The sequence below is a fragment of the Macadamia integrifolia genome, chromosome 7 (genome assembly GCF_013358625.1).
Source record: "Macadamia integrifolia cultivar HAES 741 chromosome 7, SCU_Mint_v3, whole genome shotgun sequence".
NCBI classification, from domain to species: Eukaryota; Viridiplantae; Streptophyta; class Magnoliopsida; order Proteales; family Proteaceae; genus Macadamia; species Macadamia integrifolia.
In genome coordinates, this window is record NC_056563.1 from 3,221,353 (window position 1) to 3,234,366 (window position 13,014).

Sequence of the window (13,014 nt, forward strand, 5' to 3'; positions counted from 1 at the left end):
ACCTTCAATGCTCCCTACAATCAGCTTTGTACAATTCATGGTCAGGACCTATTCTAGTTCTCTTACATCCTACGGTCTAGGATGTCCCCCCCAATACCATATAGAGATCACTTCTAGGTGTACATGGAGTCACGGATCATTCCTTGGACGGTTTAGATCTCTCCCTCCTTGTGGTTAAGATCGCCTCTCCAAAGAGCACACGGATCACTCTCTAGACATGGATCATGTCTATGGGCCGAGTCCAAGGGCTGTAAGTAGCAACTCATGACAGTAGGCTACCACACTAGCTCGAGAGGATTCCCTAAAGGCAGCGTGACTGTTACATCAGCATAGGAACCAATGGGAGTGTGCATGAAAATATCAACAGAAGTGATATTTATGCCTTTTGGGGTATAGTTGTAATGGAAGAACTTATGGCTTAGTTTTTATTTTTCAGCCCTCTTACCCAACCTTCAAAGCAAACATCTCTGGGCATATGTTTTGAAGAGAGATTGGTTAGTCACCTTCTGTTCATTCTTACCGCACGCTACCTATTCCCTAAATTCGGTCATTCAAGTCAACCAATTAAAGGGCATGCAATCGGTCAAAAGGAAAGAGGATGGTTGGAAGGGAATAGATCAAGAAGTGAATAAGAATAGAAGTTTTTTTTTTTTTTTTTTTTTTTTTTTTTTTTTTTATAAGAAACAAAAGGAAACCAATATTATATCATAGGCTGTACATCAAGAAGGGGAATGGGGATGGGATACAGATCCTCCTTGCAAGGATCCAAAAAGCAAGCTGTTTTACAAAAACATATAACTCCATCCGCAGGAGATTTAAGGCAAAAAGTGAGTTTAGCTAGAAACTGCTGGCAAAATCGAATATCATGTAAAGGCCATAAAAATCCTTAAAGTTAGCTGGCAAAATCTGGGCATCGTTTAATTCCATCCAAACTGCTCCATGCAGCCATCCTTCCTCTTCCGTCTGTTTCACACCCATGAGCAATCGCCGCGTGTAAACCTCATTCGTATTTCCTGTCATCATATAATCAACCTGAAATAAGCATATTTTGTTGACATTAACAATGCAACAAGCCCAAGCAGAAGTTGAAATAAGAGGATCAGAGACTCCCACACAAATTATAGTCGATGGGGTCCATGATGGGGTGGAGGGGAGATTGGATATATTATAGGTTTAAATCACCTGGTTGGCCATGTCAAAGGGCTTTTGATTATCAGTCCATTGATTCAGCAATCGTAATATCACATGAGGGTTAGCTTCAAGGTGAAATCCTAATGGAAAGCTACCCAAATCCTACTGGTAAATTCACAATAAGAAAAATATGTAAAATGTGACTCGTCCTTATCCTGACAGAGACCACAAAGAGAATCAATGGAATGTCCTTTGTAGGGATTCCTCCAAAAGCCAATCTCTAGAAAAAGACTTTTTAAGTTTCGGGTGAAATTTGAACTTTCATAGAAACCGCCACCATTGTGAACAAAGAGATGAGCTGCACACCTGTTTAATAATCCATAGTTGTTATTATGCACATTGGTAGATAAGAATTTAGCAGCCAATTTGGTTGAGAAGGTCCTTGATTTAAATAGTTTACAAGACCATGAATCATGAACATACGAAACTGGGATTTTAAGAATTTGATTGATAACATGAGCTGAGACTAGAGAAGATAGTAAATTAATATTCCAGATGGTAGCACTTGTAATAAAATCACTTACCTGAGACACAGGAGCAAGAGTAGATCGATTATCATGGAACCCCAGAAGAGACGCTTAGGGGAGATCGGTTAGGAAGATGATCGTCTTTTGTCCATATATATAAAGAAAAATTCCGTTGCCGACTGTTTGGCCTCTTTTGATAGATCTGCTGTTGATCCTATGATTTGGGATCTTGACCCCCTCCCCCTCCCCCTCCCTAACCACCTTCCCCTTCCCCTTCACCTTCCCCTTCCCCTTCCCTTATCATTGTTCACCTTTCTTCAGACTTTCATCCTGTGTATGTTCCTCGTTCTATTTTAATTAATTAAGGTCTCCTTTTATTAAAAAAAAAATATATATATATATATATCTATATAATTGCCAATAACTGTCTTGGAGATATAAAAGGGGTACCAGCAAGTGAGAGGCACCATATGAACATACACATCAAACCGCACACAATGCAGTGTTTCTACCTTTTTTTTTTTTATGTTTCCAAGTAGAATGAGTCTTTCTCTTAGGCTTTTAGCGTACAAGTAGATTTTCCACTTGTACTTTGTGTTTATTAGAATAAATAAATTTCACAGATCATTCTCAAGCGTTTTCCAGTCAATTTTTTTAGAATTTATCTTCGTGTTCAAGTCCCGTGTTCAAGTCCCTAAAGCAATCGAAGCATAAATGAAAAACAACATTTTCAGTCTGAAAGAAGTCAGAAACTAGAGATTTGGGCCTCAAAACCGAAGTGGGACTTGATCCGGTCCCAGATTGGCAGTTCACACCAATACTCCCTGGAACTGAAATGAAACCAAACCAAACCAAATACCTGGTTCCCGAATGATTTAACCGTCACTCAAAGGAAACAGAGAGGCCCTCGTGTCCCTCGATCCATCGCCATCATAAATTGGAGCATCCACAATAATTTACATGATTCACATTGGACGGACGAAACCCAGCCCATGGTTCAAAGAAAGGATAACGTGTTTAAAAAGGAAAAATATGCTTGGGTATCCTTTCACTGTACAAGTGTACATCCATCTCAGAAGGCTCCTCTGCTACATACCCTAACATCATAATCATCGATAAAGAATTCTCCTCCTATAATCTACAAACCAAGATGCACAAGAATCCATAGCCTTCTTCTTTATACACAACCTACCTTCCACCACCACCATCAGCAAGCAGAGCAGCCAACAATCTAGGAATGGTTGTACATGGATGAAAATAGGTGACAGAAGCTTATATTCACCTGCCAAGGGGCAACCTCATTTCATCCTTCTAATATACTCAACTTATCCATGGCCCTCGTTATTTCTGAGCCCATCGTGTCCTCAGCTTCTTTCTCTTCAGTTTTAGCTTTGTTACCATCCACTTCAATCCCTGCTGCTATGGTAATGCATTCCTGGAATCTGAAGCAAGTAATTAGATGGTCGTTCATTATTCCAGCAATTTGCATGAATGAATAGACCACGGTTGGCCCCACACTCCGGAAACCTCTTCTAACCAAGTCTTTGCTTATCACATCTGCTTTTGGAGTCTTCACTGGAACCTGGCGGGGGTACCGGAATTTGTTGACAATTGTCTTGTGGTTCACAAAGCCCCAAATATACTTGTCAAATGACCCAAACTCATCAATGATCTGTACCAGAAAAGGCCCCTTTCGTGTTAGTCGTGGCAACAATCGTACTAAAGAACTGCCAAAATGTATTGACTTCCGAAATAAAAGGAACAGTTGGGAGGACTATACTGAGGACAGAATTGTTGTTGCCCCTCACCCTAGGTCATATGTGCTGCTGCAGGACTACTTCGTTTCCATTTTCAAGTTTGGCGACAACCAATTAAAAACCAAAAATAAGGTTCTACCTTACAAATTTGACGTGAATTATCAATGATTGCTCGCAGCTTTAGCTCTGATAATAAGCAACTTGCTGTGCTTCCTGGAGCTGTGATCTTTTTGTCGCTCAATTTTGAGACTGCTACCGGGTCAAAATCCAAAAAGACTTCCCTGTGCACAAACAAATGTTAGGAGACCACACAACAGCCACCATTCCAGCCATTCCAGCAAGAGTGATTATTTTGACCTCTCATATCCTTCTGGATTATCAAATTATAATTTATATGATATGATATTCCAGAAAAAAGGTTACTCACATGGAGAAAATTAAGAACGCAAGGCTATTTTCCAAAACCAAGATAGAGGAAGTACCTAAATATGTGCCTTTTGCTAAGAATGGCAGGCCATGTAAGTTCAGCCAAAGCACCTGATAGGACTAGCAACTCGAACAGTGTCCTACATTTTATCCAGAATATCAGGCACTCTATGAATTCTGCTAGTTTAGAGTTTCTATAGGGAGTGTGATAAGCTCTAGGGAATTGAAAGTACAAAAAAGAGGGAAAAAGTTGGCATACTTGTCATCATGGACTGGAACTCCCCATTCTTCATCATGAAAAGCAATATAACATGGCTCTGTTAAAAAGAGTGAAAGCAGAGGTCTCTTTAGTTTGCTTCGTTCAAAGACTACAAATGCTAGAAAACTGATAGAGAATGATAATGTTTTTTTTTTTTTAAATTCCGTAAAGTACTAACTGGAAGAAACTAGAAAAAACTTGCTAATGAATAAGACATGTATGGTTTTATCCATGGAGGCAAACACATAGATAAGTCACTAGTAAAAAAGGGAGAAAATCAGTGCCATTCCCCACATATCCAAGAAGACAAGTGAAAGATCCTTCCAGGGCAAAACACAAGATTTCCGCACCAAAACTATGACTATTGATGGTTCCCGCAAAGACGACAGATTGCCTCAAAAAAGTATCAACCTGACAGAAACTGACAAGGGTACTAGGCCCATCTCCTTTCATATCAAGGACAAATGTTCTGGCCCAGTAGAGGATCTAGCTTACAAGGTCTGATGCACAAACTATCACATACCAATCCTGGTCAGTCCACAACACCAAAAAAAACGTGCTGTAATATCAGAATTGGTCAAACGATTTGATCAGCCATGCCAGATATCAGTAATTAGGTCCCTTCACAATAATAGTGACACTAGATTATAGTTGTAGGCTTTGAGCCAGTTATATGGAATCTTGAGGTGGTTCCTGAATCAAAAGACAATTATTTTGCCTCTTGATTGCCCCACTGCTTTATAACAACAACTCAGCCTTTTCCCAACTGAATGGGGTTGGCTACATGGATCTGTCAAAGAAAATATAAAAGAAAGAAGAAGGAAAAGGGGAAAAGATAAAGAAAAGAAACAAGGCAATGCAACACCTATGGGCCATCCCACCTAAATGCTGTCAGCAACATGGATCTCTGCTACACTCAACTTATATGTGTTACGCTTCTTGACTGCCCAACATTCCGCCCCATTCAACACAGACGGTCTTACAACAATCCTATAGAACTTTCCTTTAAGCTTGAGAGGAATACGTCAATCACAAAATACTCCAGATGCACCTCTCCACTTAATCCATCATGCTTTAATTCTGTAAGAGACATCATCATCTATCTCACCATCATTGTTAATAGTTAACTCCAAATAATTAAACCAGTCGCTTTGTGGAATCTCTCTCTCCTCAAGTCTCACCAATTCAGTATTAGTCCTTAAGCTGCTAAAGTTACACACCTCTGTGAAAGATTCATGCTTATTTTGTCAAGTTGATGTGAGGTAACAGTGACATTACTCTTTTGTTGCGTTTGGTTGTTTTCCTTGAAAGAAGAGTGGGAAGGGAAAGGCTTTCCTAAAAGTTTTGGGATGTTCATTTTGGCCGAATTCCCAAAAAGGACATATCTTCCGAAAGAAAACTAGGAAATATTGCGAAGGAAAGGTGGCCTTTTCACATTTCTTGTCTTCCTAGACACAACCAAACAACATTGGGAAGAAAAACTCTACCTGGAATATATATATATATATATATATGTTAATCGTGATCAATTTGCCAATTGGCAGGACCTACTTTGTGTACTTTCTAAAAAGCACATATTTAATAAAAGACTCCATGTTACAGAATATATTATGCTCCAGGCATACCAAACTTATTTTTCATTATATAATCTATTATGTCTAGTAGCAACCAAACGATTATTGTTTATAGCCCATAATCCATTATCATAATTCATTATTCATTAATAGATAATAAACATAAACATAAACTATGCCAAAGAGAGCCTAAATAAAATCTGTTTCATTTTTAATTATCTCTTTACCTTTTTTTATTAGAGTCGTAGTTGGCAAGGGGCATGTTTAGCTTATATTGCTGTAATTTTTGGTTCCATGAAAGCATGAATTGAGGTTTGGTTTTCTCCATTGCATTATCTTCTTGTCTTGTGGATTCGAGACTTACAAGTTGAAGAAGTGCTCTTCTTGTTTACGCGCTCTCCGCTACTTTAAGAATCATCCGTATGACCAAACATGCGCAGCGGTTCACTTTGTAGTTCCTCAAGTTGTCGTCGAGCCTCTTCAAGATTCTCTCCAACCTTATGTGTACATTCTCTTGTACTGCTTAGAGTTCTTGTTTATCTACTGCTAGATTTAGGTAGGCTCTGATAGCCAAATTGTTGTAGATTGACCAAGATGGATCTGCAGGTGGTAAGCAATCTCCAGAAATTTGTTTCAAGGTAATGTAGGAGATAGTTCAGCTAAGAACCAACCCTACAAGAGGTCGCAAGTCCTTCAGTGAACACCGGCAGTTTTACTAACCAGCACCTCAAAACAATAAAATAGAAACGGAGAATACAATAGAAAATAGAGACGAAAAGATAAGCAGGGTGGTAGGGAAGGAGGATAGGGTAGTCTCTCACCCACGGCCACTCACCGCCACTGCATCTCACAGCTTCCAAGCCAAAGCTCTCTTTTTTCTTTACTCCATCATCTGGGATTCTCTGAGAGTCTATTACAATATATGGGCATGAATTACTTGACTCCTACGAAAGTAGAAAAATAGAAACAAACTGAAAAACAAAACTATCTCTTGTCTTTGGACAAGTTACATAAAAAATAAAAGAAATAGAAAGGGAAACTCATAAGAGAAGGAAGTCTCTAGATCTTCCTTGTACTAGAAGAATCAACTCAAAAAAGAGCTAACACAAAAGGAAATTACACACTCTAGAATCTCCCAAATAATCATTCTAGTCAAGGCTTAGAAGCCTTCCATTATTGCTTGCTGTCCAAGACTAAACCTGTCCATATTCCAGAAATTTCTCCTTCTCTTACTGGTCACGTGAATAACAGAAGGTTCTGTTCATGTGAACAGTTCCTCTTTTTTTAATAATATTCTGGTCTCCCTTCATGCTTTGATCTACATCGCAGTGCTGATATTTCCTATATCTACCAATCAGATCTAATATCTATGGCTGCTCAGATGACCTTAGATCTAATGGTTCAGATTTAAGGAAAAATATCAACAGAATCCAAATAAGATTTTCTAGATAAAGATAAGGAATAAACTAGATAAATACGAGAGGTGGATGGACAATGGAGTTATGTAGGGAAATTAACTCCTACAACTTAGGATCTAAATGAACATGCAATGAAAAGTAGGAGGAGGAAAGCGAAGGTTTTTGATGGCTGATGAAAGGAGAGTAGAGATAAGGGGAGAGAGAAAGAGCTATGTCATTACCCAATCAACAAGATTAAATCCATCAACACATAATGGCGGGGGTGGTTATAACTATTTATAGGAAAAAAAATATATATAGGGAGAGGGATAGGCATGCTAGCAGGATACCCATGTATCAAGTATGCTAGTAAGCCTTGACCGTTGGATTAGAAGGGTCAAATCTACACCATTGGGTACTTGTTGTCTTACCTAACCTACCTAGCCCCGACGCTCTACCGTCACTCTTCTTCTCCCTCACTATTTTCGGCAATTAAGTATTTTTTTTTTCTACAACATATCAGTTGCAGCGCCGTGCGGAAGAGGGGAGAGAAAGAGGAGAAGAAAAGTGAACGCTCCGACCATGAAGCCGTCGATCTCGCCAAGGCCAAGATCTCTGAAATCATCCCCTCAGTTCCCTTCCTTTATTCTCTAATCGCGACAGCAAAACCCATATCTCCGTCGTCGCCTATCCCTAACCCTAACCCTTCTCCAGGCGGCGACCATTTTCCTCATCTCTCTCGTTTTATCCTATTATCTTTTTCCATCTCTCTCGGAAACTGTTCTGTGAAGTATACTTTTTTTTTCTGCAACAGATCAGTTGCAGTGCCGTGCGGGAAGAGGGGAGAGAAGAGGGGAAGAAGAGTGAACGCCCGACGATCAGTACTGACAGCTTCCATCCCGATTCCGCCTTCTAAAACCCTGCTCACAACTCCATTCAAGCATCCGCCACAGCTTCAGTCTTCAGACTCATTAAAAACTCCCGAGGTAGAACATTGTCGTCTTCAGAGGCTGATTTGAGGGAGCATTCACACTCACAGGGACGCGATCAGGAAACCTAATGCTCCGTCCTGATTCCGCCTTTTAAAACCCTACTCACAACTCCATTCAAGCATCCGCCATAGCTTCAGTCTTGTTCAAAAACTCCCAAGGTAGAACACTGCCGTCTTCAAAGGCTGATTCAAGGGAGCATTCACGCTCACAGGGACGAGATTAAGAAACCTAATGCTCAAAGCTCCGTCTGCCGTTAGGATTAGGCAACCTCGAGCCGTAAAACCTTCTATCCCAAATCGTTCCTAGCAGTGACATTGGTTTCAGCGGGCCGATCTCACCATCGATCTCACCGATGACGGAGACGGAGACGGAGATGGAGATAGTGAGGGAGAAGAAGAGTGACGGTAGAGCGTCGGGGTTGGGTAGGTTAGGTTAGGCTAGGCTAGGCAAGACAACAAGTACCCAACGGTGTAGATTTGGCCCTTCTAATCCAACGGTCCATATAAGCTAGCATTCCTGATACTAGTGTATCCTGCTGGCTTTCATGTCCTTTTCCCATATATATATATATAGAATGTTTCTAAATCTAGTACTCAAACATCTAATTAATTTTTCTAATAAAGACTCCAGTTTCCTTATAACAACCTATAACAAAAAACTCCACTTCTAACTCATACCAAGGATAGCTTGACAGATCCCTAATTAGGTAAACTCCTAACAAAAGAAAACTAATACCACTCCCTACATGAACGTGAAATTATCATTGTCATTAAGGCAAGGCCAAAGGCCATGTGTAAAATAAGCTAATTAGTTCCAGAACATGAGAAGTGCATAGGGGCATTTTGTGAACGGAATTTTGTTAATATTTTTATTTTCAAGGAGCTATCCGAATTTTGAAACACCAAATATTCAAGTTTACCAACTTCATCCTAATATAATGAAGCATATGATTAGTGTTTATGTAATATGAACGTTGCATCCAATTCAGTTTGCAGTTATGCCTACTGCAAGGCATCAATAGTTATTCTATCCTTAATCTTCCCCCCCCCCACCCCACACCCCACACCCCACACAAATTACAGAAAACAGCAAGAATAATCCTCTTTTGACCAACAGAATCTCAGATTATAAATGGATGACTCCAATAGCTACATTATCCAATCAAAATCCCACAAACACTCAAAGCCACATTCACGATAAAACCACGAAATTCTTCCAAATATAGCCGAATATTCAAGTTAACCAACTTCATCCTAATATAATGAAGCATATGATTAGTGTTTATGCAATATGAACGTTCCATCCAATTCAGTTTGCAGTTATGCCTACTGCAAGGCATCGATAGTTATTCTATCCTCAATCTCCCCCCCCCCACACACACACACAGAGCATAAATAAATTATTTCCAAAATACATTTCATACATTGTAAACCATAATATAGGAATAAGCCATAGTAGCACTATATGTTTCAGTTTGTTGAGGTTAGAATGTCTAGCACCATCCTGAGATAAAATAGTTTCAAAGAGATCAAAAAACGAAATCATATTTTTTTTCTTATCACTGAATCCCTTGAAAATCAAGACCGTACCCAAAATCTATATTTCGTTCTTGTTGAGTCAAAGCAACCTAGCTATTGGTGTTCTTTCATCAAGTCTATTTCAACATCTTTTGCAGACAGTTAATTTCAACAAAATCTGGATTAGAATAAACTATCAATGGGCATGAGACCAATAAAAGATGCTTCAGACATTACCATTTGTGGTGGACACTAAAATATTTTGTTTAGCTAGATGTAACCAATATAGGGTTCTTAAAAACGGGTATTTTATCAACAAAAACACGTTAAATCTGCCAAAGATCCCAAAGGGAGAAACTAACTGAAAGCAAAACAGAGTTGCACAAACACACTACTCCAATGTGAGTAAAAAGAAGTTACCTGTATTTGGTGTTACCCAGGCACACCTCTTTTTACCTTGCAGAGTATCAGGTGGAGGTACGGAGACACTATCCGGAACAACTTTATCTGGCTTTGAAGCAACTAGCTTTCTCCGGCTTGCAGTGCTACTCGTTCTAGTTATTCTTCCAGTAGAAGCTCGACTGGCAAAAGAATCAGAAGAAGCATCTGATGAACAAGAAGCATTGGGCGACAAATTAGAGTGCAATAACTGCTCCTGCCTTCTCAAAACTGAAGGAACGTGCACCGAGTGAAGCTTAGGATGCGAAGCAGCAACAGGAGGCGAAGGAACTCTCTTCTCCTCCACTGCAAGTTCTGGCGTTTTCTCCACCTTCCGCAAAGGCTTGGAAGCAGGTTTCCTTGTAACTGTTGACCTCGTCTTGTTTCCAGCAGGCCCTAGGACCGACCGAACCTCTGAGTCGGCAACATTCATGGACCTGACTTTAGGAGCTCCCGACATTGGAAGAACTCCTCGATTCTCCTCCAATCTCAGCTCTTCACCCAGGAAATCCCCCGATTTCTCCACGTTGAACAAATTTGAGGCCACTTCAACAGCCAAAAACTACCATTCACCATCTAAGCATGAATCCACCCAAAACCCCCACCTTTGGGCACACAGATTACGGAAAACAGCAAGAATAATCCTCTTTTGACCAACAGAATATCAGATTCTAAATGGATGACTCCAAGAGCTACATTATCCAATCAAAAGCCCACAAACACTAACCCAAAGCCACATTCACGATAAAACCACGAAATTCTTCCAAATATAGCCGAACCTAGGGTTATCTAACCACTTCAATCAGCTCCAGAAAACATAGAAACCCTAAGATTCCATACTGCATTTCCAACAACAGAGCTCTGCACTCCAAAAAATTCATCTTTCAACTCCAGAAAATGCAAAAAACTTATATCTCTCCCTGCAAAAACCTCATTAATAAAACAACCGGAAAAACCGCTGAAATCGGAGAAATCACTTCCGATCAGAAGAACAGCCTCATGAGAATCGATCGATCGATCGCAGAACTAGAGTCAAAGACAAATACAGAAGGGATTCCAGAAATGTTCGATACTTCGATCTAGGTATTGCGAGAAAGAGGCCGTAAGCCGTGAGCCCGTGACCGATGAGAGCACAAGTGGAGAGAAGCAAATGAGAGGAAGTAAAGATAGAAGGTTAGAGCCTCCGAGCCCTATTTATAACGGGGTCACCGGGAGAAACAAGAGAGGGGCAAGTAAGGAGACCGGCTATGATCAGTGGAAAGGAAAAGACGGACAAGCAGTGTCACTGTCAAGGCTTCTATTCCGGTACGATTTTTATTTAGTGTATTTTGGTAAATTCCTAAATTGTCCTCATTGTAGATTTGTATTAGTCAACGTGTCCCCTAAGTGGAGAGCTAGCCGTTACTGTTTTTAAATACACGAGTTGACTATGACCCACCACCACCCACGCCGCTTGTCTTTTCCATGGGATTCTCCAGTAGGCTAGTAGTTTTTTTTTCTTCTTCTTCTAATGGGAAATAGGCTTGTAGTTGATGTATTTGTTTTTAGCCGTTGGTGCATCCGTTTCTTCTTATTCTCGCTTGCTCACTCAATCGTCCATCTCTTCTTTTTTTTTCTGTTTCTATTTGGAATTTTTCTATTTTGTTTTGTATGGATTCATGTAGCCAATCATATTAGGTTGGAATAATACTAAATTTATTATTGTTGTTATTAAGGTTCAAAGCCAAGAACAAGGGTAGAGAGAGAACCAAAGATGTTGAAGGGGTGTTTGGTAACAAAGTTTAGGCTGCATTATTTATGTCTAGGCTTATTTGAATCCTAAGTGCTAACTGAATAGGTAAGTAGTAACTCTCACCAAAATTTACATGGAAATAAGGGTGTATCAAATCGGTACCAATACCCAATCTATTACACCCATGCCCTAATCCGATCTAATTTAAACTATTGTGACAGGCCTTGGATTAGGGATTAGAAGCATGATCGGGTTTTGGCTCGCAGCTACTCATTGCCAAAGGGGTATAGATGACCCCACATGTTCGTGCATTGCATGCCTATCTAACTGGAGGGGATTCATACCTTCTGATTCTAGGCGGTAAGTGACACGACTCCCCACACTTGAATTTCGACATGCATCAAAAATTTCCGAATGGCCTTGAGCATGTCCAAAGGCAACCACCCGTGCAAGATCAGCCATGGGACAGCAGGCTTTCAAGACAGCAAGTTGTCTTGACCACCAGAAATATGCCACCCGGAAGCAGCCTAGGGCTAGATCCGATGCCTGTTTTCGATGGGTTGATAGGCTGTTGTAGGGGTTCCGATGCCCGTGGTTCCCGCCAGTCGCATCATAAATGGTTCCAGATGATCCCAAATCATATTCCACACCTTCCTCGTGGCGTGAGCACTTTACGGACCTAAATGGTCTGGTCCTCGTGCCTAAAATTCATTTTAACCCGATTGGTCCTTCAACCCAAACAAACCCTAAGGTCCACTTAAGTTATAAGTTGAGAAATGAGGATTCATTTCCTCATTTCCCTTGTGCTCAACATAGGAGAGGAGAGAAAGAGGAGAGGAAGGAAGAAGAAGGTTGGAGGTCTACCTTGGTGCCGGCTACCGCCTTGTTACCGAAATCATTGCCAGAGGTAAGTACAACCTCCCATACAACTCTCTCCCATCATTTTGACCTAAGTAGGGCTGGGTTAGATGGGATTTTAGTGTACAAACTCTATTAGGGTAGGGGAATGCATGTTGCACCTCCCCGATGCCATTGTCAAGCTCAAATCTAGCCCGGTGAGCTCTGGCAACATGTATTGCCAAAAGACCAACTAGGGCTTCAATTATTTGATCGACGTATCTCCCAAATGGCTAAGTGAAGTCAGGATTTTCTTGGCTTCGAATGACACTAGGAACATTCCCTACAAACTCTACGAAACAAATCCCGACGATCGGACCCGAGCCGAAAAGTCCCAATTCTAGTTGGACCTTTCTATGTTTCCACC

At 40.5% G+C, this 13,014-nt stretch overlaps 1 protein-coding gene and 1 long non-coding RNA gene across 2 annotated transcripts; both read right to left on the minus strand.

Annotated features, from left to right (window-relative positions):
• Positions 1-675: 675 nt before the first annotated feature.
• LOC122083317 lies at positions 676-1,875 on the minus strand. Its single transcript, XR_006141623.1, has 3 exons — positions 1,716-1,875; positions 1,183-1,497; positions 676-1,013 (listed from the first exon to the last, which is right to left on the minus strand). It is a non-coding gene; the product is annotated as an uncharacterized LOC122083317 (long non-coding RNA).
• A 671-nt stretch (positions 1,876-2,546) lies between these two features.
• On the minus strand, positions 2,547-11,184 carry LOC122084044 (probable GMP synthase [glutamine-hydrolyzing]). The gene is made up of 5 exons (XM_042652041.1): positions 10,001-11,184; positions 4,101-4,158; positions 3,898-3,981; positions 3,555-3,696; positions 2,547-3,330 (listed from the first exon to the last, which is right to left on the minus strand). Exons 1-5 carry the CDS (start codon positions 10,476-10,478, stop codon positions 2,962-2,964), a joined length of 1,131 nt encoding a protein of 376 aa, XP_042507975.1. The 5' UTR covers positions 10,479-11,184; the 3' UTR covers positions 2,547-2,961.
• Between the last annotated feature and the right edge of the window lie 1,830 nt (positions 11,185-13,014).

What these genes read in the sequence shown, in the direction of transcription:
- LOC122084044 (XM_042652041.1), bottom strand. Translation starts at nt 10,478, where the DNA reads ATGTCGGGAGCTCCTAAAGTCAGGTCCATGAATGTTGCCGACTCAGAG. An exon ending in AGCAAAAGGCACATATTTAG is followed by an intron (nt 3,697 to 3,897) that starts GTACTTCCTCTA and finishes GTTTGTGCACAG; the next exon opens with GGAAGTCTTTTTGGATTTTG. An exon ending in ATTCACGTCAAATTTGTAAG is followed by an intron (nt 3,331 to 3,554) that starts GTAGAACCTTAT and finishes TTTCTGGTACAG; the next exon opens with ATCATTGATGAGTTTGGGTC.